General features: G+C 37.5%; 1 protein-coding gene across 1 annotated transcript in view; it reads left to right on the top strand.

The window, feature by feature from the left end:
* Positions 1 to 24,274, top strand: part of camk1da (calcium/calmodulin-dependent protein kinase 1Da) — a 407,111-nt gene extending 382,837 nt beyond the window's left edge. Inside the window, exons 8-12 of the mRNA XM_028813685.2 lie at positions 5,413 to 5,491; positions 13,900 to 13,987; positions 14,284 to 14,425; positions 16,459 to 22,628; positions 22,659 to 24,274. Of these exons, the coding sequence (XP_028669518.1) occupies positions 5,413 to 5,491; positions 13,900 to 13,987; positions 14,284 to 14,425; positions 16,459 to 16,589 (440 nt within the window). The 3' untranslated portion in view covers positions 16,590 to 22,628; positions 22,659 to 24,274. The remainder of the gene's footprint in view (positions 1 to 5,412; positions 5,492 to 13,899; positions 13,988 to 14,283; positions 14,426 to 16,458; positions 22,629 to 22,658) is intronic.
* Positions 24,275 to 24,543: the final 269 nt, after the last annotated feature.

The following is a 24,543-nucleotide window of genomic DNA, read 5'->3' as shown; positions in this document are numbered from 1 at the left end:
GTTGTTTAGTGATTTCTACATGAGGTTGTGATCCAAGCATTCCTGGTAAAAGATCTGCTTTCTTTTTTTCCTTCCATAATTATTGTGCCAACCTCTAAGTCAATAGACAATGGTGGGGTTTTCACTGTTCATCCCTTACACTGAAGTACAAACACAAACCTGTGACAAATGGCTCCAGCCTTAGTGCCACTGAAATATGCATATGACTGGCTATAAAGGAGTCTCTTCCTGCCCATGCCATAGTGCACTCCTTCTTTGTAAAGATCGGTTTGCTTTGCTACTGTATTTTTTAAACATTGTGATACTGAGGACAGCTCCTTTTTCAAACCTTTAATTGTTTTATTAGTTCATTAAGAATACCATTGAAAGAAGGCATCCTTTTCTCTTATTGTGACTGCTTTTGTCAGGTTATGATCCTTTTGCTGTCCAAACCTCTGTTGCCAACAGTATGTAGACCACATTAGCAGGGGTCATAAACTGCAGATATGTGAGTCCACTTCACACAGCATTCTCAGATCCATTTCATTAAATATTAAAGATTCTGTGTGGCAGGAACCTGAGAGAACAGAACAAGAAGGAGCATTGAAGAGGACGCCCGTATATTGCAGCCCTGTATAGTAACAGATTTTAAACATATAGAGTATGCAAAGCTTTGAAGTTGTTAACATTCATATGTTGGCGAGTTCACTTGTGTATCTAGCCTTCATGCATAAGAATATTACTCTTCAAATCGGTCTTTTTGCCTCCTCCAACATGATACTTACAATTTGTCTTCACCCATGAAGTCTTTTCACATATGCCAGTCAGAACCATTCCTCAGCATCGTTGCCATTCATTTAATTTCAGTATTAAAGTCATGATCAATTTGTCATTACAATATATTGAAAATTCATTTTGACTAGTGCCCATGCACAGAAATTTCGCTTAAGACTAGGTTTGAGGAAACGGGTGTGATCATTTTCACAAAGTATTCTTAACAGATTCTGTACAATGTAACATCCCCTGTGACAAATGGCCTCACGAGCACAAAGTATTAAGCAGAACAGATGTCTGTCAGTTTGTAATAGATGGGGGCCTGCATGGCACACCCCCATACCTGGAAACTGCAAGAAGTATAAAACTAAAGTGCCTTCAAGAATAAAAAAATAAGCAAAGCTATAGATATACAAAAGGAAGAAAACAACAAACCCTCTGAGCCATCTTTAACAGGTCTGAAACCTGTTGACCCACTAGCACACCACAGTCCCACGTTGAACATGCCCTTTATATCACAGCTTCTTTTCTGTTCTCCACTGAGCCTGCCATCAGTGCCTCCTCCTGATTCTGTATTCTAACTACTCCAGCCTGTGAGATGGCTTTAAACCTCATCCTGGATTTGGTCTTATGGTTAATACTTAGGAAGTGATTCCATGCACATTCCAGAGCTTTTGGTTGCCTTCAAAGAGCCAGGTCTCTAAGGTATCTGCCCTGCTTAGTCCCATACATTGCCTGCTGGGACTGTGCGTCCTCTTTCAGGCAGGAGGTGTTGAAATTCCTGGTATTTGCTCCCTGGGTTCACTGTCTGTCAAAGTGCTGCATTACCTGCCCTGGCGTGTCCTCCAGGCAGTTGATCTCTTCTACATATACAGTGTATGCATATGCTCCTGCCCACCGGCTCTTAGCACACTTTCAAGGCTCATTGACCCTAATGACTCCTGTTTCCACTTTGCTCCTGCCATTGTGGTTCTTGCCCTGTGCCAGCCTGGTAGTGCCCTTACCTCAGGATCCTCCTACCAGCCCGGCACCTTACTCACACAGTGTAAAATGGGAATGGAGGTACTGTGTGAAAGAGCTGTTAGTAATGAGCTTTCTGTCTGTTCCTGTACCATTTTTCATCAGTAATTCTGTTTACTTTTATCTCTGCCTCAAAAATTAAAAAGTGTATGAACAGCTGATGGCTGACTGTGATACATTTCAAACAGCAGCCTATGGTGATTTACATTCTTTGATCCAAAAACCAAATAAAAACTTTAGTAGCCTGGGGCGTAGTGTACACTTCAAAGCGAAGTACCCCATCTTTAGTATATCTTATCAACATGCATTTAATCCTCACACAGAAAAAAGCATATATAATTAGCAAAGATTTTTATTTGTTCTCTCTGACATAAAATACTACATGCAACACTATCATAATATTAGGCAGGTTTTTAGTTACAGTATCTGATCACACTGACAAACATTTTTAAATTTACCTTGCTTCTGGAATTATTTTTTCTTTCTTAGGCGCACAATATAAGTACATACTGTTTATGATGAATTGATTTACTTTATCTTACTTTACATTATAATCAATTCAAAAACTTTTGCACAATAATGAATACACAAAAAGCACCTCATGAATAAAGATATTTGTACTTTACTTTATTCAAGCTTTGCAGAAAGACTTTTTTTTTAAATTAAACATATGCTGAATGAAAAATTTGAAACAAATTCCAGATGCAGATTGTGCCCACATTCAACAATATTTTATAACCATATGGTGAACAGTATAGCAATGATTTGTGGATGTTGGAGTCAAAGAATTTCACATACATGAAAAAGGTAAAGAAAGCTGTTGATTTATGTCATCCAGATTTCCAAACAGTTTAAAAGGCAATTGAAATACTTCAGATGGCTTGAAAGCGAGTTGCTGTGCCAATAACTTGCAGCACAGTATCCATCTTGGGAGACATCGGCGACCATCTGCTTGTGAAGTGCTTTGCACTTTCAGGTATGAGCATTATGCAGTAAACAGACTTGGACAGACTGTGTAATGTCGAAGCTTGGACCGGAGTTCAGTTTTGGGCTGCTGACGTGGGAGTTGTTCAGATACAAGCTGAAAACAAAACCAGTTCAGCTCTTACTTATTTCAGCAATATGGAATGTTACTTCTGCAGGAGCAGAACTATAGGAGGACTATAAATTGGCTCAGTGTGGGCTTCATTGTGCCCTGTGAGGGACTGGCAGCCTGCCCATGGATGGTTCCTGTTTTGTGCTTGTTGCTGCTGGGGTATGCTGCAAGCCCCCATGAACCTGAACTGTATTGTGTGATTAAAAAATTGCATTTTATCTGTATTGCACCTTTGCTATGCACAGTGAGTTATAACAGATTGTAAAAAGGGAACAAAAGAAGCAGAGATCAAAAAACAAAGTCAAAGACTGCACTGATGCTAGCATCAGAAACCAGATAATCAGATAAATAAATAAAACTTCAGTTGTTGGTCAAGACAGGAAAATAAACGGGAACAAAATGCACAGTATGGAAGACAATGAAAAAATAATTGACTCTAGTACATGGACCACAATGCTGAGTAAGAACATCAACATTTACAGTAGATAGTCAAGCAGGAGAAACTGAATTTAATAGGAAAATCATTGTAAATACTGAAATCACATGGACATTACCAAATTAGTAATTCAGCCAGAACAGCTGAAGTCTTGCTGTGCTTTAGAGGGGGAACAATGAGCAGGATGGGCGATGAGTTTGTTGTCTGTCTGAGCACACTTTTTGAAGGAAAGGACCGTGCCTCAGGCAGTAGTTTGAAGTTCAGGACAATCACAGCTAGACCGTCCACCGTCCAGAGGTTAGTTAGGTTTCGGCCTTGTTTCATTTCAGTATATTATAGTGTGATATTATATGGCTATATTATCTGGAAAAAGCCTGGTTTAATTGTTAACACCAAATGCAACAACACAGCAGTTTATTTTGTCATTCTGTTCTCTGACAATCATACGAGACTATATATACTAAATAATTTGACTTCTCATCTGCATCACATGCAAGGCCATTATACAGGAGAATTATAATATGTTTTGTTATTAAGTTTAATGTCACTGTTCTCTGTGCCCACTGTTATGGACTCATTCATACAGGCAGATCAAGTATGGTGCACAGGGGCTCAGCATCAGCATTTAGAATTGCCGAGCCAAGCACAGGACTAGAGAGCCAAAGACAACTGGAGAATTGAATAGTCAGCCTAAAGACAAACTAGTATATTTCTGTCCTCTGTCAGCGCAAAAATCCTCTTTCCTTGTTGGGAGAATGAGAACTGCATGTAGGCTTTGTGCTATTCTTGTATTTTTGAAGGTGGGGTTTGAGTCCTTTCCTGTCCTTATTTGGATCCAGAGAAGGAGCCTGCACATGGAGCAACCAGTATATAAGAATGGACATATGACCAACACACTTTGAAGCTAACGGGCGGAAGATTATGTCCTACGTCCGGAAAATCCTTTCAGCGTGGTGACAAAAGATGGCAGACTGCGTTGGTCAAGACCCCCACATGCTTGATAGAGTCTGTCATAAGCTTCCCGTCTGTAATACCGCGTGAATCCGTCAGTAAAGTGAGCTAAATTATCCTTATACTTCTCATGTAATCTTGTAACCGTCATATAATTATTTAAATTCAGGTTAATTAAAACGTCGCAATTGAAAAGAACACATTTCCAGAGAGCTAATGCCTCCTAAGAAATCAAGGAATTCCTTATAAAGACGATAAACGCTGGACCTTTTCTAAATATTGTGTTTTTGTAACCATTTCCATTCTTTCAGAAGGTTTGATTAGAAAAAGAATTACTGAACTTGAGGCACTTAAGGACTACACTGGAAAATTGTTTTTGAAACAAAGCACAGGTCATAATTCTAAAGGATAATTGGAATGGCTAGCAAATTGACAGAAAAAGATAAGTTGGAGTTTGGAAACTAAAGCAAGGCATTGCCAGAGAAAGTATGTTTATTTTATTAGAAAAAGGTTTTTCCTTTATGAAAGAAAAGTTGACACCACAATAGAGTAACAGCTCAGTGTTAATTAAAATTGTTACCAAAACCCCATGACTACACACACACATGGAATGAGGATATGCCCCACTAGTGATGCATGAAAAATAGAAACTGGTGGAACAATGTCTTTTTTACACGACACGAGAATGGGAGAAATTAAACAATACAAAAAAAATAAATAAGAAAGTAAACCGTTACATTTTTAACTAACTTGTGAAACATGAGTTGGGCTTCACAGTTTGCATTCCAAGTGGAGGGCAAGTGTCCCCCCTTTGAGCTAACTAGCTGATGCAAGAAGCCTGGCCAGATGTAAGCTATGAGGTATTGTATGGCAGTTTTACCGCACATTTGTCCTGCCACCTTTTCCTCTTGCTTCTATTGATGTCTAGAATTTTGTTGGAGGAATGTGAATGACTTTTCAATTTATTTTATACACAATATGTCCCTTTTATCTTTTCTAAGTAGGATTTGTCATTTAAAATGATTTTTTTGATGGGCACTAAGCGCAAGTTTCTTTTATTCCGTAGTTTAAACATTTGTCTAACATTTTTAGTATAATATAGTTGACTCTTGGAATGAATCCTACCATAAATACTCTTTTCCATGCCATTTTTCAGCAAAAGATTTTATCAGTCGATTAATGGAAAAGGATCCTACTAAAAGATACACGTGTGAACAAGCTCTGCGACATCCCTGGTAAGTATAAAGCACATGTTTATGGACTCCATTTTAATGTGGCCTTAGGGTTTTTGCAATTTACCTTTGGAAAACTAACCTCAGACCAAAGTAGGTAAGATGAAAACTTTTTCATGATTAGTTTTTTTTTCCAAATGCTGTATTCTAAAGAACATAGAACATATGTAGTGTGTTATGTTTCCAGATAAAGTATATGGACTCTTGGGTGAAATCCAGGCTAGCATGATGTCTGTGTACATTTTGCATGTTATCCCCATGTGTTTAGGAGTGTCATGAAGCAAGAGCTTGTACAAATCCAGAAATTTCAGGAAGGCTTCAATGTCATTACAGCTATTCTACTCTGCATTTCTCAATTTGTATTGCTCTGAAACAGATGTAAAAATCAAGTAATAGTATGCAAAGTTTAATCCAATGAGTTTTAAAGAACATGACCACATTGGCTGCTTTAGGGCGGTCTAATCTACCAACCATCCATTCGTTAACTTTCTGAATCAACTTTTTTCTGTGACAGGATAACTAGAAATTGAAATCTATCCTTTCAGTGTGGGGTACAAGGCTGGAATACATCGTGGACACCCAGCCACTCACGCTAGGTCAGTTTAGGGTGGTAAAGTTAACAATATGTTTAAACCGTGGGAGGAAATAGGAGTCCTTGGGGAAAGCGACACACATACCAAATTCACAGAGAAGGCGTGCTAGCTGCTCTGTGCTGCTCTGTCATGCTACCCATCTATCAATTGGTCGACCTTGCTTAGGCTGGAGTATGAATGTATTATATAATTCATGTGGCAGCAGTGGAATATGTATAAAATCTATAAAATATTTTGGAATCATGTTGACCATGAAAGCTAATATAACACAACCTTCACATCTCACTAATGTTATTAGGAACATTATTTTCTCTGCAATTAAAACATTTTAAATGTGAATAGAACATTATATACAAAAAAATAATAGCAGAAAGAAATAATTGTGTAGTGTAATTGAGTGTTTTTTTGTAAATTTCTCAGTAATCAAAACACATGGTTTTCAATAAGCCAAATAATAAGCATAGGGGTTTTCTCTAGAATGGTTAAAAAATAATAAAAATAATTACCCAGTGTAGTCAGTTGTGGAGAGGTAAGATGTTAAACTGAATGTGTTATTTACTGTGTGAGCATGGCAGAGTGCAAATGTTCATAAACTCATGATAAAGGACCACTGTCTGAACTTGAGTTTTTGTTTTAATTTATGCATGTAAAATTAAACATGTGAACAATTATTTAGTGTGGAGTTGTTTTTCCAAGTAAAAGGTTCTTTAAGGACATTTCTTGTGTATCCCCCTCATGTACAGACTGGTTAGGAGGTGCTTTTTAGAGTCAGACATGCAGCTGGTCACAGTAGGTGCTGTCCTGTCCTGATAACCCGAGTGCATTGCCAGGTTCCTCTCCGCTGTGATCTGTTCAAGTCTTAGTGCTGCCCAGGTGATACCATGCTGAGACTAAATGTTGCTGTTTAGATTATGTTGTTGATTAGCCATTAAGAAATTGCTGCAGAATTCCATCTCTATGAGGAATCCTAGTTCAGGCGAGGAAAGTTCAGACGCAGTTTTATCTACCAGTATGATAAGACTGTATACAATGTGTCTAATATGTCATTCTAACCTGTTTTTTTAAATGAGGTGCTGGCCTGAATCTGTAAAGACCATCAGCTCTTACACTATACAGTTAACCTGCAGTAAACCCATTTCAATTTCCCACTTTGTCAGACCATAGTAATGATACCCACTTAACTGACACAAAAGGTACATTGCCTATGAATTCATCCATTTTCAGATCTGATTACAGTTTAACCACAGGAAGAGTACATTGTGCAAGTGCAAATGAGAAATGACCTCACTATTTGAAAAAATAAATTAAATACATTCCATTTCTTCTGAGCCCTTCCTGCAGAAGCAAACTTTTAGAGAATGAACTTTACACCAGTACAAGAACTGGGCAGTAATGCCATGAAACCATTTGGAGTCATCTTTATATCACTACTGAATACAAGTCGCAGGTGGTCTCTCCTGTCGTTGGAGTGCTACAAACACTCTTAGCACTTTCATACAAGACTCTCACACACATCTCACTTATTGATTGAATGATGTGAAAATGCTATAAAGTGAGTGATCATTTTATATGATTGTGATTCTTACACAAACAATGTACAGTACTGTATATACACTGTATATGGTGTAAGAGAATAGACAGACTATGATAAACAGTTGGAGCTTCACCCTTGTGTCCCTGTATAATTGGAATTTCAAAAAAAAACAAAACAAAGAAAATACACAATAACTGTAGAGACGCCTGTCCAGCTACAAGTTCTCAGTTGAATGGCCTCAAGATGGTGGATCTTCCCGCCTTAAGTTCTTCTGTCAAGAAAGGGCAGGTGTAGATGGGAGGGCACGGGAAGTGACGTCAGTGGTGTTATAGCCTTCAAGGAAAAGAAAAAGCATTAGGGCATTACAGGGTATTACAGACATCAGAGACCTTAAGCTGTCCCCTATGCGCATCACAATAGCCACATTTTATTGTGTATTTTACTAACACAGTTCACATCATCACTTTAACAGCTGTTAATCAAAACATTGAGAAGTTGTTGCAAAAACAAACTTTGAATAAATGGATGAGTAAAAGGTTAGAAAATTTATTGTTATGGCATTGTCAACGTCAATTATTACAACATACAAAGTACTGTAAAAAAGTAAGCGCACCCCATGGGTAAACAAAAGCGTGTTCTTCAATATATTTGCATTTATGGATACTTGATATTCATTTCAACAATGTTCACTGCTAAACGTGATCCATTTAAACAAAAACAATGAAAATTATTCTTTGCAGTCACTTGTTTAAAAGGAAAGTCAATTTTCTGATGTAAAAAACTAACTTCACCTCTAGACTGAATAAATGGTGTTGCCCCCTTATGTAGGTGTTTATTTAATTGTCTGTAATGTTGACAGATTTGTGCCCATTCTAGTACTTATTTGGGGGGTTTCTTGCTCATACCGCCAGTTTCTACAGCAGTCAAATCTAGGTCATTCTGTAACCATCCACTTGTTTATGTGCCATTCTTTTTGGGATTTACCTGAGTTTCTTGGGTGTCAGGTCCACTTACTGCTTAGCTTCATTTTTTTTGACACATTCTCCTCATGTATTCTCTGGTGCATTGTGGAATTTGTTGCTGGGTTCGTGTCCTGTACTTGGCCACTGTCTTTGTTGAATTTGCGTGTTCTCCTCATGTATACCTGAGTTTAACTCCTGGTATTCTTCCTCTCTGTCCAAAAATGTATTCATTAGATTACTTATCAACTGTAAACTGGCCCTGTTGTGTGGGTGTGTATGAGTGCGCTCTGTGGTGAACTGGCACCCTGTCAGGACTAGATTCCTCCTTCCTCAATTAAACCCGCAAGAAATTGTAACATGTCAAAATTATACTTTTTTTATTCACAACAGGGATTAATAGCCTTTGAATTTAGTGTGCTTCACAACTTCCTTGATGTTAGGCAAGTAATTTGTAATCTCAGTTGTCAGAAAGTGTCATTACCTTCTGTTAATATATGTGAACTGTTCGCCTGACAAATTGAAAAATAGATGAATGTAACAATGTATACCTTAAAATTCAGTATATTTACAAAAGAATGGAACAAAGAAAGATACCCAAATAAATCACATGTTTTAGGTAGGCACATACTGGTTCAAGGAGGCTGAAGTAGGCATCAAGTGCTGTTCACTTTAAGCAGCCATGCATGACAAAATCTGTGCTTTGGTGCAAATGAACAGTGTGTGTTTGAATGTCACTTGTGCCTTCTCCTCAAAGTGCCAAGCAAGCACATCCTTATTACAATCAGTGGGGCATCGCTTTTATAAGCAGGCAGATCATTCCACAGCTTTGGAGCCCACTAGCTAAAAGTCTGACCTCCCACTGTTGTTTTATGAACCCGTTAGTAGGCCAATCTCTTGAGATCTGAATTTGCACTGCAGTCTGCTTCGTAAGTAATGATACATTCAGAGAGCTAAGCAGAGCCTTGGCCATTTAAGGCTTTACATTTAAGAAAAGGGATTTTGAGGTCAGCCCTAAATGTAACTGGAAGCCAATGTAAAGACTTAAGAACAGCACTTGCAGTATATGGGCATACTTATTAGTTCTAGTATTGTTACTGTAGAATTACCTATCGTAAAACTACAAACACAGTATAATGACATGAGCTGCCTATGAATCATTGCACTAGTCAGTTCTTTTAGAATGAAATGCATGAATGAACTTATGTACATCCTCCACGCTTAGAAAAGTAAAAAAGAGTGTTCCATAAACAATAGACAATGCCTAAATTGTGCCCTAGTTTAATAAAACTAGGTTTAGGCCCACTATGTTAAAAAGTGACAAGGCCTTGTTACCATGAGTATCATTCTCGCTAATGATTAACATTTCTGATTTTTCTCTAATCAAAGAGAAATTGTAATCACTCTTACAGTCTTTTAACATGTTGACACAATTACACTGAAAAAAAGGTATAGCTGAGTATCATCTGTTTACAAATGGAAGCGGATATTATGGTATCTGACTATAAGTACCCTGCGTCACAGTACAACTTGGCCAATCAAATATATCTTGTATAGCGCTAACAGCTGTTGGTATGAGTTACCCGAAATATCACTTTATGGAGACACCACCCATCACAAAACTCCATTATAGGATGTAGAAAATAAAAAATCAATAAATTATAAGGAAAACTAATTATAATAACTCCATAGTAAATAAGTAATAAATATGGTACATTGGGAATCAGATAGCACCACCACTAGTAGTCACATTCATATAAACCTCAACGTTGCCTGTTTCATTATATTTCCAATCCTGGTGCACAAATTAAATAATGCCAGCGCTAAAGATCAAGTCTTACCCAACGCAGTGACTGCAATACATAAAACTCAGACCAGAGGTGTTACAAATAACATATCCCACGCCTCAGAGTAAAGTTGTCTCAGTATACCCGTTAGCCCCATTAAGGTATAAGTATGCAGAATACATGGAACACTAGCACCAAACCCATCCAGCAGACCCATGTTTTTTTGACACAATTTTCTTTCAAATGCCACAGTTTATCATAGCAGTGGATCTTTAGGATTTCTATACAAGATCTATTTGATTTTCCAAGTTCTACTGTGACATGAGGTGCTATATAGAGTACAACTTTTTATACTTTTATGTCTAGGTCAGTCATGGGCCACAAACAAAAGTGAAAACCGTAATAGACACACCATATCTAACTTCAGAACATAAAAACGGAGCACTATCATCACATTTCTGTAGACACATTTCTGCACTTAAATCTAACAACAAATTAAGTAAGTAAGTCATTAAAATGTCACTGGCAATATGAGTTAATGCTGTTTCTCTACAGTAACCAGGGCAAATGCCTACTGTAAGGAAGATTAGACTAAAGCTTGGCGGTGATGACTTTTTCTGGTACTTTAGAAGTAAAACAGGATGAATAGGAAACTTACATGTGGTAAGTCAGAACATTCCAGCGAGTGTTTTTAAGCAGAATATCTGTTGACATTGTGCAGTGAAGCATTCTGTGGTATGCCTTAATACTCCTGTGGGTGCCGCACATCATTATGTTCCTTGGCTACGAGGCCCATTTTGATGTGGCTGACCAGTGACGATATACAGTACACTGTTCAGTTGTACAAAACAAATCAGCTGTTTAGCTAAACGTGCAGTGTATAGATCATGAAATGTACAATATATTTATATTTTAACAGTAAAAAAGTATCTGGAAATTTAATAAAACCAGGAAAAGCTGATAAGCCTTACTTTAAAGGACAGTTGAAACTGGAAAGTTATCTTTGATACTGCTTTGGATGTAAATGTTTATAATTCCAAACGTCTTTTGAGTTTTTTCTTGATGTATTGTACATTTGGAAGTGGAGTCCTAGTCTCTGCACTGTGTAAAAGATTCATACCAAGTGATCACAATTCTTTATTGTCATATTCCACTAGTAAACAGCAGCTACAGTATTATAACTGAGTGTTCAAACCCAATTGTCTCTTTATCTTCCCATCATCTTCAAAGGATGATTCAGAGTACTCTTGTGATCCAGTGCGCTGATAATTCATAGTCCTGACTGTCTGAAGGATGATAATAGTTGATATGCTTGTAAACTAAATAACCCCTTACTTTCCTTTATTTTAATATTTTCACTTAAAATAATTCACAATTACTCAGTTTTGTGGACTCAGACAGCATTTCTGCAATATATAAAATTATTTTACAGTCCCTCCCTTTCAAAGATCCAAGAGGACAATGGGAGAAAGATCTCTCACTCAACATATCAGAAAAGGAGTGGAAGGTAGAAATGCAGAGAATTCACTCGAGCTCCATATGCGCAAAGCATACAATTATTCAACTCAAAATGATATATCAAGCACATCTGTCTTGGTTAAAACTGTTCAAAATGTTTCCAGGGCAAGAAACAACCTATGAACGCTGCAATCAAGTCCCAGCCTCACTGGGTCACATGTTTTGGGCCTGCGCCAAATTAACATCATTCTGGACCAAAATGTTTAAGTGCCTCTCAGACAGCCTTGGTATCACAATCCCTCCTAACCCATTAACAGCTGTGTTTGGTGTACACCCAGATGGGATTAAAGTGGAGAAGGACAAACAAACTGTGATTGCCTTCACTACACTTTTGGCACGCAGGCTTATTTTGCTAAACTGGAAGAATCCTAACTCTCCTCTTTTAAGTCAGTGGGTAACTGATGTTTTATATTATTTGAAACTGGAAAAAATCAAATTCTCACTTAGAGGATCTGTACAGAACTTTTTCAAAACCTGGTAGGATCTAATCAATAACATTTTAGATTAAGCTCTTAAAGCACTGAGGAAGCAGATTCTCTCCCCATTTCTTTTTCTTCTCCATTTATCCGTATCCACCCATTAAACTCATCAATTTATTTATTTTTACTAGCTTTAAATTTTACTCCGTTGGCCATGCTCTTTCTCATGGGTGGGGGTTGATCTGTTTTCAATCCTATTTTTTGTAAAAATTGATCTATTTGTATGGAATGATTACAATAAAATCAATAAAATTAAAATAAAATAATAATAATTCACAAAGTAGAATCTGAAATGTGTTGTACTGCATCATGTTCAGATCTCTTTATCATCGTAATACCATATAACTTACTGTATATTTTACTATTCTAAAAAATTTTTTTTTTTGTATAACAGTAGATCTGTGCACTAGTAGAGTGAGTATTGCTCCTGAAATTTCAGAGGCACACCATGGCAGCATACTGAAGTCTAAACGGCTATAGTGCTTTCTCACCTCTCTTGGTATCGTGTACCAGTGCTCCTGTCTCCATGATCAGTACAAGTGGGTGCTGCGCCTACATCTTACATGGTCATATGTGTTTTTTGGTAGTTTTGTTTTTTAGATTCTCATAGAGTATGTCCAGGATTTTACAGTATTTTCGTTTAACTGATCTAAATTTTGTAAAGCATAGGTTTGGTATTTTTTCAAGCAGAAGATTATTTTTCACAGTCAGCATTCAGTGTCAATAACAGTGCTTGATAACGACTTTCTGAGGTGAATCCACAGCCCCGGGGCTGAAACGTGTCGCAGAGGAAGATTAGTGCCTAAGTGAAGCGCACAGTCAGTCTCCTTTTAAAGTAGCTGGATCTCACAAAAATGGCATGGACACTACTACTATATTTTTCAATATAATCTCAAGATGCAGATCAATACTCAATAACATTTCTGGCTTAAAAAATGGACGTATTAAGTACATTTTAAGGCATTTCTTCATAATGGGGCTCCAGCAACCATAAGCTCCATCAATAAACAGAAGAGCAGACTAGTTACAGTATTTTTTAAAAATTATGAAATTGTTTTCTAAAGCAAAGTACATTTTATGTGAGAAATTAATATACACCATGATTGTTAATAAACAACTTTGCCTTTAAGTTGGGTGTGAAGGTAAGGGCAGAAAAGGCACTTGAGAAACAGTCACTGAAGAGTAATAATGCCCTTTGTGTGTCAAATGATATCGTGTGCCACAGATGAACACACCACAGTGCCAGCTTTATAGCCTCAAAAGTAAGATATCTGACAATAAAGAATATAATTAGACAGACAAACGGTGTATAGAGGCCTGGTTCACGTCTTGTAGGGAAACTCATAGTATGGACTTTAACCTGGAGTGGTACCTGAGGGGCAGTATGAGGTCAAGGAGATTTCTTATGGTAAATTGTTGGACGTTAGAAGGTCTCTAATGGCATTTTTGCTTTTTAAAGAATGTTGTCTAATTGAATTAAATCATATTTGTTATGGAAACGTTAAAAAAATATTCAGGCCCTTTTTATAATTTTGTTTCAGGATTGCTGGAGACACTGCTCTCTCGAAGAATATTCATGAGTCTGTCAGCGCACAGATTAGAAAAAATTTTGCAAAAAGTAAATGGAGGGTAAGTGTTCACTGAAAAGTGGCTGAACTGATTAGTTATTTGATAAAAAGCCATTAGTCAAAGGAAAGAGTGAATACAGAAGCTGAGAATCTGCTAGCTGAACTGCACCCTAAGAATAGCAGAGTGTTTACTGCAGAAGGACACACACAAAAGAGTCATGTCAGATCTTATTGATTCAAAATGAAGGATTCATTCTGACATCACAAAAGGTGTCACATCTTGAAACTCAGGAATTGGTTGTATGAGGTGCTTTTGTCTGTGATGTGTATTAACTATCATGTTTACATATTTTACAGCAAGCCTTTAACGCCACAGCAGTTGTAAGACATATGAGAAGGCTGCACCTGGGCAGTAGTATGGAAGGCTCCCATCACCAAAACACTTTGAATAGCTCCTGTTTAAAAAACCCAGCTGTCGACACAACATCTCGCAAAGACTGTAAGTATCTTCACCCTCCGTTTTAGAAATCATATCTATCATTAATGATAAGTACATTGCTTTTGGGGCTGGTGACTCCCAAGCCCAGGAGAAGGCCCAGTGTACAGTCTGAGTGGACTCTGCAATGTCTACCTAGGGTTGTGGCAGTTTGTCTCTGGGTACCCTGGTGGTCCTTCCCCGTCTCAGTGACGTTTCTCAAGTTAACTGGCATCTGAAAAACCTGCCTAGTGGGCGTGAGTGTGGTTGCGAGCATAGGGAGTCCTGAGCTGTAACTCATCAAGGGTGTTCAATGATAAAAAAACTGAGATTTAAATAGTTTGTTTTATCAGTTTAATTTGCTTTGTGTGTTACATATTATATTCCACTTAGAATCTAACCATCATTACTTTTGCATGTACTTTCATTTTCATTTCAGTAATTCAGTATCACTAAATGTTTTTTTTTTTTTTGAAACAAAACAAAATTTGAGAGTCTTTAGCTAGTTTCCTGTGCCTTGAGCACTGGCCTTATCGAAAGCTTTTTGGAAATCAATATAAATAACACCGTATGGGCCACTTAAATCAAATGCTTTTGTATGGTGAGATGATCTGCACGTGTAAACCTGTTTTACTGTCCTATAATACAGCGTGTGTTGCCTGATGTTGTGTTTAATGGTGACTTACCCAGATTCTGCGCATGTTGAGCTAACCAGCCAATAGTTAATTAGGATCATCCACAACCACCTTTTATATAACAGTGTGATATATTATGATTATTTATTTATTTAAACATGTTAAGGGTTTAAATACACAGCACAGCACATATAATCACTAGTTTCTTTCAGCTGTCTTGAGTACTTGTTTTCAGCTCCCTGTTCTTTCTAAATATTTGTATAGCTTGGCCTAAGTTTCAGCCTCCATTATTTGCAGCCTGTTTCCTACTGATATGTACTTAATTGAAGTCTCCCAATTATTACCATGTCCCCTCTAAATTTGCTTTCTGTTGAAACTCAAGAAGAAACATATTTAAATTCTCTCTTCTTCCCCCCTTAACTTTCAATTTTGCATGTGTTTTCTTAATAACCTCTCTTCATTTATATTATCATTGACATTTTTACTGTAACCTCCTAGTTAACTGCTGCTACCCATCTTCCTGGTTTAGAATTGATTAACCTGCATATCGTATCGGTGTCTGTTCAGTTCAGATGTGGCCTGTCCTGGTGCTGTAGTTCCCTGCAGTTAGAACACATATTTGAGGAGCCATCTATTAGGACTCAAGTCTTCCTTTGAGCAGGATTGAGAGTCGTTAGTCCTGCCTGCTACCTGACCTTACATATCAGAGAGCTGCTGGACTCCACCGGTCAGTGTGATATTTAGGGCTGTATAATCCCACTAGTGGCCCTAACTTCGATGGTCTAGTCTAGCTGGTCTCTCTCACAGATGTAGGCCCCCACAAGTGATTTCTGAGGATCCACACATCAGACCAGACAGGCACTGCAGTAGCTGCAATTTACATGTGGCTTGTTTTTCTTTTGTTTTGTTTTTAGGTGAGACAGTTCTAACCTCTTGTTTTCATCCCAATGGCATTGCCTGACAGAGTCTACCTTGCAATAGTCAAACTAATTCAAATATGACAAAATCAAAGATATGTGCATTTTTTGAAATGAAAAAGGTGGACTTTCCGTTCTAAGGCGCACTGTGCCAGTGCATAACAGTGTAAGCACTTAGCTTGGGAGCCTTGAGTGTGTCGTTTGCGTGTTCTTCCCTAAAACTTTGTGGTCTCTCTCTGGACACCCTGATTTCTTCCCACGGTCACAATTGGTGAGTTTAAATTTTCCAAGTGTTTGCCACGTTGCCGGTGTGGATGGCCTTGATGCCCATTAGTAGAATAACTGTGAATGTATTGAATCATTTATAAAAACAGACAGAAGTTGACGTTTGTGAATATATTTATGCTGATGTACAAAAATTAATCTCTAAACCTGATTTTAAGATTTGTGCATTTCAATGAAATCTAGTATGACAAGAGAACCTGAAGATTCCTTTTATTTTCAGGTCTCTCCACGTCCACTCCTTGCAGCCTTGTATCTGCCGTCTCCTCTCCATCCTCTTCCCTTTCCCCAGTAGGATCGGAGCACAGACCTCGACCCACCACAGTCACAACGGTACATACTGGGAGCAAGTGATCAGGATGCAGTGGAAGAGGGTCAGCAGGAAAGTACATCACTGCAAGATGTAATCGGGAGTTCTCCAAATATTTTCACCTGCCATGTGCACTGAAGCCTGGAAGAACTGGAAGAAGGGAAGACTTTTTATGGCCATATTTTTTACCGCAAATATGAAATGGATTTTGTGTATCACAGAACTTGCTTTGAATTGCAGTGTATCATAAGAAATTATCAGTATCCATCTAGTAACGTTCTTGTTAAAGGGAGTTTTTTTTTTACTGTTACCTTCTCTTGTATTTGAATGAATGTTACAACTGCAAGATACAGCTCTGCAATATGTCCAAAGCTTCCTACAAGGGTTCTGAGCTACGCAGATGTGAGTCCGTGCTAAAGTATAGAATTACAACTATGGGGGCTTTTTCGTGACACTTTAATCATTGTTCTTGTTTGCTGTACGTGTAACATGCTAGTAGATGACAAGGTTGTACAAAACAATCCGTTTTTAAATAGGGCTCTAGCTGGTTATTATTACACACACTTGTTGATGTCAGCCTGTTTTCCTTTTTTGCCGATTATGTGTGCAGTATGGACGATAACTTGCTGTCCTCCTCACAGTCCCGGTCAACGTGTGAAAGGCAAGCCCACCTGAACCACTCACTAGTTGCAGGGTGGTGTTTTGTCTCTAAAGGATTTTCAACTGCAAGCCCCGTTTCTCAGGGAAATGAATTATTTGACCGAATTCAAAGAATTAAAATTTAGAAAGCAAGGTGTTATTGTGTTTATTTTATATGTCAGTCTGTCACTCTCCCAGGTATTATTTATGTTGAAGCAGATTTAAATGATATTTCCCTTTGATAACTAAAGTTTACATAAAGCGCAGGCCTTCTGTTATACCTTATTTTAGAATTTCAGAGATATTGGTATGTCCTATCAAAATGATTGAGTGTTTTGTGAATGACGTATTAAATAAGGGAAAGAACATTGAAGCTCAAATGATGACGTAGTATTTTATCATTTCTGCGTAACAGTTCTCTAACTTTTCTCTTAAAAAAAAGCATTACAGTTCATTTTATTTGGTATGCTCCACTAAAGAACTGTCCACAATTTTCTTCTTTTAAGTAATAACCTTTGGTATACCTGTGACAGTTATGACAAAACACGATGCGAGTAAATCTGTTGCATTATTGTGTATACTGGCTGTATATTAAGCCTTAAATGTGTGCATCAAGTGAAGCATTCTGTGTTGGTAAAGTAAGTAAAAAATTTTATATCTGTGTCATAATCTCATTCTGGTAAAAATCTTCAAAATGCAATCATTTTTGATCAAATGTAAATTGTTGTTCAGATTCTTGTTTAAAAAAGGACAAAGATTTTAAAAGCTACGCATTCTGCACAGTATGCGTAACTGCTAATCACAATCCAGTCACACAAAACTGAGAAGCAGACCGGTCTTTAAAAATAGGCCTTTAGTTTAGCAGCTCATCCACAGTCATTCAGAACGTTTGTCTGCACTTCATAATGTAGCGTCTCTTCTTGTGATGGGAAATCCTGCATTATCTCTTTTGAGAAACAGTATGTTTTAAAGTGCGTTGCCACACTTTGTTAATAAGTTTCTATTTGAGAACAATTCCAAGTTTTACAAACATCCAAACCGCATGCCGTCCCTATCCAGAAGCGATAAAACATTTTTCCGTGGTAGTTGCCATGACTACAGCGATTCTTCCAGATGGTTCAAGGAGTTTGACAACTCCTGGAGTGGACATTGTAAGGAAAATTGTGTATTGTGTCCAACACTGTTAGGGAGAATTTGAAACATTAAAAACCAAGAATGCAAATATGGCAACACATTTAAAAATGGCTGTTGATAAAACCCCAAACCTGGCACCCACGCCAAATAAGAAACAAAAACCAGCCCCATTCTGACAGAAGCACCTCAGAAATAACTTCCACCCCTCCGTGAACACCGCCACTATTCACATAAACAATTACAGCAATGCCAACATCACTCGTGAAAGGTGAGAACATCAGCATGATGGAGTATTTGTGTTTATTCCATCTCAGATCTAAGCATTCAAAGTTACTAAATAAGCACTTTCACAGTCATATGGTAGTGAGCCAGCAGTCAATATCTGTCGTCTTTTTACAACTTGGAATCGTATTGTAATTTACAGTATGTTGGCACAAACTGGAGGATGTATTGTGATTTATTTTGTTTGTGAGATACTGCTTTACATTACTTAAGTGTTACCCTTTAAAATGTTAATATTTTTGGGGGTCATGCATGTTTATGAGTGGAAATCACCTTTTTGTCATTTACCTTGCAGGCAAATTAAATACAAGGTTACACAGACATTTGTTTAAAAGCTTTAGCCCAAAAAATGGCTCATGCATGTTTTTGGGGCATCCAGCATTGAATGTAACTTTACAAGTGCTTTTTGATACATAATATGAAAACTAGATATATAAAATGAGATGAAATAAAAAGAACAGATAGATGCTAAAAATGCTAGTTAACCTGAGTAAACACAAAAAATGGCAGTCAGACCAGCGATGACGATCATGAAAATAAGAAACAAATGGGTTTAGCTGTGGAGAGTTTGGCTAGCCAAGCAAAAGGAAAGTAGCTGAGAGGCAGGGGACTGTTCAGAGTTCATGATGGCGCAGGGCGGCACACAGTGCTGTGGCACAAATGGTGCATATAATTCAGAATGATGCGCCTTTAATATCAATGCAATTAAAACTAGTTTTGTTGTGCAAAGTTTTTTTCTTTACTGCAATACAAGTGCACAAAGTATTTTATATTGTTTATTATTGTTATTGTAAGTTCTCTTTTAACTTTAAAGTTATCTTTTTATTGAAATATTTGAATCAGATAAACTAACCAGTGCTATACTCAGTACTTGATATTTCACATTTTCTGATTGTATTACAGAAGAGAATCCATATGAAAAATGAAGGCATAGTGTAGTCTGGCAAACATGGTGGGAGGTGTCCACCTCAGTGGGGTACCAAGCGGTCATCTCGTATGTTACATGTTTTAAGAGTTACGTAAATGTCTGCTTTCTTGAAATTCATCAGAGCGCCACAGTCTGGTTTGTTACTCCACCAAGTGTTTTGTGACAAGTAAATTAAGGCAATTGTCATTTTTACTCCAGGTTTTGTCCGAGTGAAAGGATATTGTGAAGCAGTCTCTACTGTATGTTTTCTTGGTGGCCACATAATTCAAATGACATCATGTTTTCCCAGACTTTCATGCACAGTTTAATTCTAGCCAGCACAGTATGCAGCTGTTCAGTTTTATCGTCCTTTCTCTACATCTCAGTACATTACTGTGGTCTGTTGTAGCAGATCGCCCACTGATAACCAGACACAGCGTTCTGAACGTGAGAGTTTCACATCTCCAGCTCCCCCACAGTGTGTATAAGCATGGCAGCATAGTCGAGACCAGGTCACCCCGCTGGAATGCAGCCTCCCTTCATTTTTTCATCAGTTCTAGTTGCAGAGTTAATAGTTTGTAAATATTAATATCAAACACTTTTACCATTAGGCAGTTTACTAGCATTTTATAACTAATGTTAACTTATAATAAGGCACAGTACTTCAGCAGTGTTGCATTTGCCTGGTAACTGTCACCCATCATGATTTTATCTTGTCCAGAAATAACATGAAAAAGAATGAGTCGGCTAGACGGTGGTGTTTTTAACGTCTTTGTCACTTGTCAGCTTACAGTACTAACTGGTTAGTGGTGACCAATATGAATTAATCATGCAAGAACAGAAATCCATAAGCAGTGTTCCATGTCATGTCACAGTGCCGGATATTGGAATCTTCACTGTAAGGTGCATGTCCGGTTGTTCGGCTGCGTTACTGCTACGTTTCTGCCACCAGGGAATTCATGGGGAAATCCTTCACTGGACTCCAGTCCCCAATCACATGTTAAATCTTCTATAACTGTACTTTTCCATTAGCTATCGCTGGGCCTAGTTTCTTCATCCAAACACAAAAGTAACTGCATCACTTGGTTGTTTATTATGCCTTTATTTGTAGCTACTTACACCATCAGTTACACACAAATAATATTCTGGGCATAAGCAGTGCAGAGTTAAAGCCGAATTACAGTATGTCATCACTGGTCTGAAATGTAACCATTTTGTAGTCCCTTATTTAACATGGAAACGTCACAAGGCACACTTTGGTGCTGACACGCTATGTTTTAGGCAGCAATAACGCAGAAGTGGGTTTGTAATAAAGGCCTATTTTATCATCCACTATTCCCATATGATTTGTCATTGATACTATCTAAGGATTTATTCCAAACGGCCCGTTCCTTCTCCAAACCCTGAATGTGATATCAGTTACCAGTTTCCATTTCTTTAATAGAGTTCTGAGTTAGGCGTAGCGTCGTTTGCTTCTGCTCCTCACCAAGTGCACAACTGCGCTAAAGCAGATTAAAAGTCAGGTTTGGCCGCTACTTGGATGTGTTGTTAGTAAAACCAACAACTAAAAAAGTTCACAGAATTGTGTAAGTATTTTTGCGGAAAGTTACTGAAGTGAAATGTGAAGTCTGCTGTATAGGATTTGTTTAACTCTTCGTGAATGGATCTTCAAGTCTAAAAATTTGTGACACAAGCCACTAAAATGTTTTGTGCGTTTGTCACTGGAAGAGTGGGTTGCTTTTCATTTTTTTTATCTTCTATGCAACTGTTGATCAAGGGCATCCTTTTTAAACTTGAATATACAGAACAGGAACTTCTGTCTGTAGACGTACTTTCTATAAATTAGAAATGTGAGTTTGAGAATATCATTACAGTCTTTCTAGACTGACAGTCACTAGTCTGTTTATTAGTATTCCCTTCCCTCCATACTTCAGAATGAGAACCTCATTAACACCCATCTATTAAAATAATATATTTTACATAATTATTCAGAAAAGAAACGAAACGATTAGAGTTTATAACATGCTAGCTCCCCCTCAGTGAAGATATTCAAAATTGTTAATACATTGGGATTAAATTATAAGGCCAGTGGTGATGCCGAGGGATGGATTTAATATCCGCTTTTAGCTAAGGGACTTGTTAACGCTTCCCACAAGTATTAAAATCAATAAGCCAGACATGAGCTCTCTGTTTGGCATCACCAACATGTGGCAAAAAGAGCCACGACTTCTGACAAGTTAAAATGACAAAAACCGGAGAGGCAGCAGAGTCTTCACTCTAGTGTTTAATAATGGAAGCAAATGTCCCTTATGAATCTCCTGATGACAAGCTGATGGCCCAGGTCATTTTTATAAATGATGTTTGTACAAAAGTGTGTTTTTAATAGCTAAGGCTCACACCACACTGTGTATTCGTCCGTAATGAATGTGCCTGCAGTCCACCTTGCAAGTCAAAACCTGACACGTTTTCCTCATAAATGGTTGTTGGTTTGTTATCACTGCGTATCCTTTGACTTGTTCAGTATAGCGACATATCGGTGCCATGTTTGTAATATGGATAGAGTATAAAGAAAAGGGCATTCATCTCTCAGGTGGCTTCCTTTTACCTCTTTTAACTGTAAAAGCAAGTGACAGAGATGTGATGATGCTGACAAAAAGCGTTAGATTAAAATAAAAACTACTTTGTAAGTCTAATACTAGAATGTGGTGCAATCTAAAAAGCTTTGTGATCATTATGAGTTTTTACATATTTTAGGTAAATTAAAGTGCAGCTTTAAACAAAACAGAATTATTAACATTCAAGCAACAAATATAAAATGTTGGGTATCAACTCAAACTCTGGTAAAGTGAACTGAAATGAACATATCACAAAGAGCGAGCTGGTCTCTTAAAATTACAAGAGAATATCAATAATAACTTAAACGACATGACCCGGCACAGCATCAATATAGAAAGCACCATTGATAGATTTTTTTTGCACTTAATACACGCCACAGCAGAGTAATTTGGCTACATGTCATGTTGATCACAATCGATTACATTTCTTTCTTAATGTAACCATTTGAAAGCCTTCTTTAAGCTAAAGTTTGTAGAGTTGGATGCCATCGGCATTGTCCTTTTCAGTGACGCCTTTGGCCGGGCCTGAGCAGCAGCAGCAGTCTTTGCAAGGCCACTTTTGGGTTTCGTACTCTGAACTGCCTGCCTTGGCTGATCCCTAAAGAGAAGGCCGGAGATTTGCCTTACCAGTAGATCCATAGTGAGTGACCACGTTTGTCAACCGACTCCCATGAAACGTATGTTTTTAGTTCCAAACAAAGGGCTGATTTAAAATGTAACTTTGACTTTATTTTTTTTATTTAACTTGGCCACATTAGCAAGTCCCATGTCTTGTATTAAAGAAAAGGGGAGTTAGATGTGCACACTGACAGTGTTTTGAAAATTCCTTGTGCTAATCTTTTAGAATACCGTGTATTATCCTAAAGGTAGCTTACAAATTAATGCATGGGGCAGTAATGCATGAGCCAATACGGTTAATGTTTCAAATATTTGCTGCATATTTGATACATTCCAGACCAAGACACTGTTTATTCTGTTCGGATTTCAATGACGATACCTGGTTTTATTGATCGGGGGGCGATTGTTTTAGTCTGCCACTTGAAAAGTTTGGACTTTGTCTATAAACTGTGTTTGCCTTTTTGTTACTCACGACTAATGTCAAATCGTTTTTTTAAAAGCTCAGCATTTTTATTGCCTTTATATAGAGCCATTCAGTGATTTACAAAGTTCTGAAGGTGTAAAATGATGTTTTGGGCATAATAAGCACGAGTTCACAGACTATCATTTGGGAATGAGGCAAGGAAAGCCGCAAATTTGCTTTTATGGATGCTGTTCTGTGAAGGCGGCCTCATGTTTTGTTTTTTTTCCCCCAGTTTGGAATGTTATGATGGTAGTAACTATTTGAAATTAAAAAAAAAAAGAATAAAAATTGAGAAATAAGCTTGTTCTCTGTTTCACTAACACAGTATGCTGTTTTTTTTTGTGTAAGGCAGATTAAGTGATGACTTCTTATCCAAAGGCTCAAAAACCAACTGTAAAATATGCCATCATGTAACTAATTGTATGCTGTTCTTCTGACTGACATTTTCTTCATGAAGGTTTAAAGATATTGAGTAAATGAGTTAAATATTCCTCAAGGGCAAGACCTTACTTTAAAAAAAGAAAACACATATCGTAGGATTAGAGATTTGTGCGTCTTGTTCTAACCAAACTTTACAAATGTAAATGGGAGGTTCTATCTGTGGTCTTATTTGTCAAATATATATATATATATATATATATATCTTTATATATATATGTGCTGAGCACCCCACATGTGATCATACAGTAAACTTCTTGAAAACCTGAGCCTTCACTGTTTACTCATGAAATCTCTCAATATGCAAGCATGTTTCAGGCGCTTCAGACTTAATACCAGGAATGTTGGTGTGCCTATTAATAAAAGAAAAATGCAGGTCTTGTGATTGTTCTCTTTTCATGACGTCAATGATATCCAAAATAAAGCGAAAGTGTATTTAAACTCTTGCATGTAATGAACAATCAATCATTTTGCAGATACTTTAATTCTAACTGTGATGTTGCAAACTGTTATGGGGCCTATATAGCGACTGACTGCCTTTGACAATCATGTATACATATCAAAATTTCTATCATGATGAAAATGGAGGCTGAGAATTACTGTTTTTCTCCAATAAATTCAGATCAATCATTACCTATTGCCTATTTTATTTCTGAATAATCTTGTCAGTTTTCAGTAAGTGATGCGATCGATTAATGAGTATTCATCACACTGTGACAAAATAAAAAAAAAACATAAGCATTATGAAATTCCTGATGCATTTTCCTGGCTTTAATAGTCTATGTGACTGCACTAATGTCCTAACACAAGTGATTTGATAAACTCCAAGACTGCTTTTCAGAGTGTGGTGCAATGCACTAAAAGCTGCCTCTGCTTTCATTCTTCTTAATGTGTGTATTAAA

The sequence above is a fragment of the Erpetoichthys calabaricus genome, chromosome 1 (assembly GCF_900747795.2).
Source record: "Erpetoichthys calabaricus chromosome 1, fErpCal1.3, whole genome shotgun sequence".
Lineage (NCBI taxonomy): Eukaryota > Metazoa > Chordata > Cladistia > Polypteriformes > Polypteridae > Erpetoichthys > Erpetoichthys calabaricus.
Note: the sequence above shows the minus strand (reverse complement) of the source record. Positions and strands in the feature narration are given on the sequence as shown.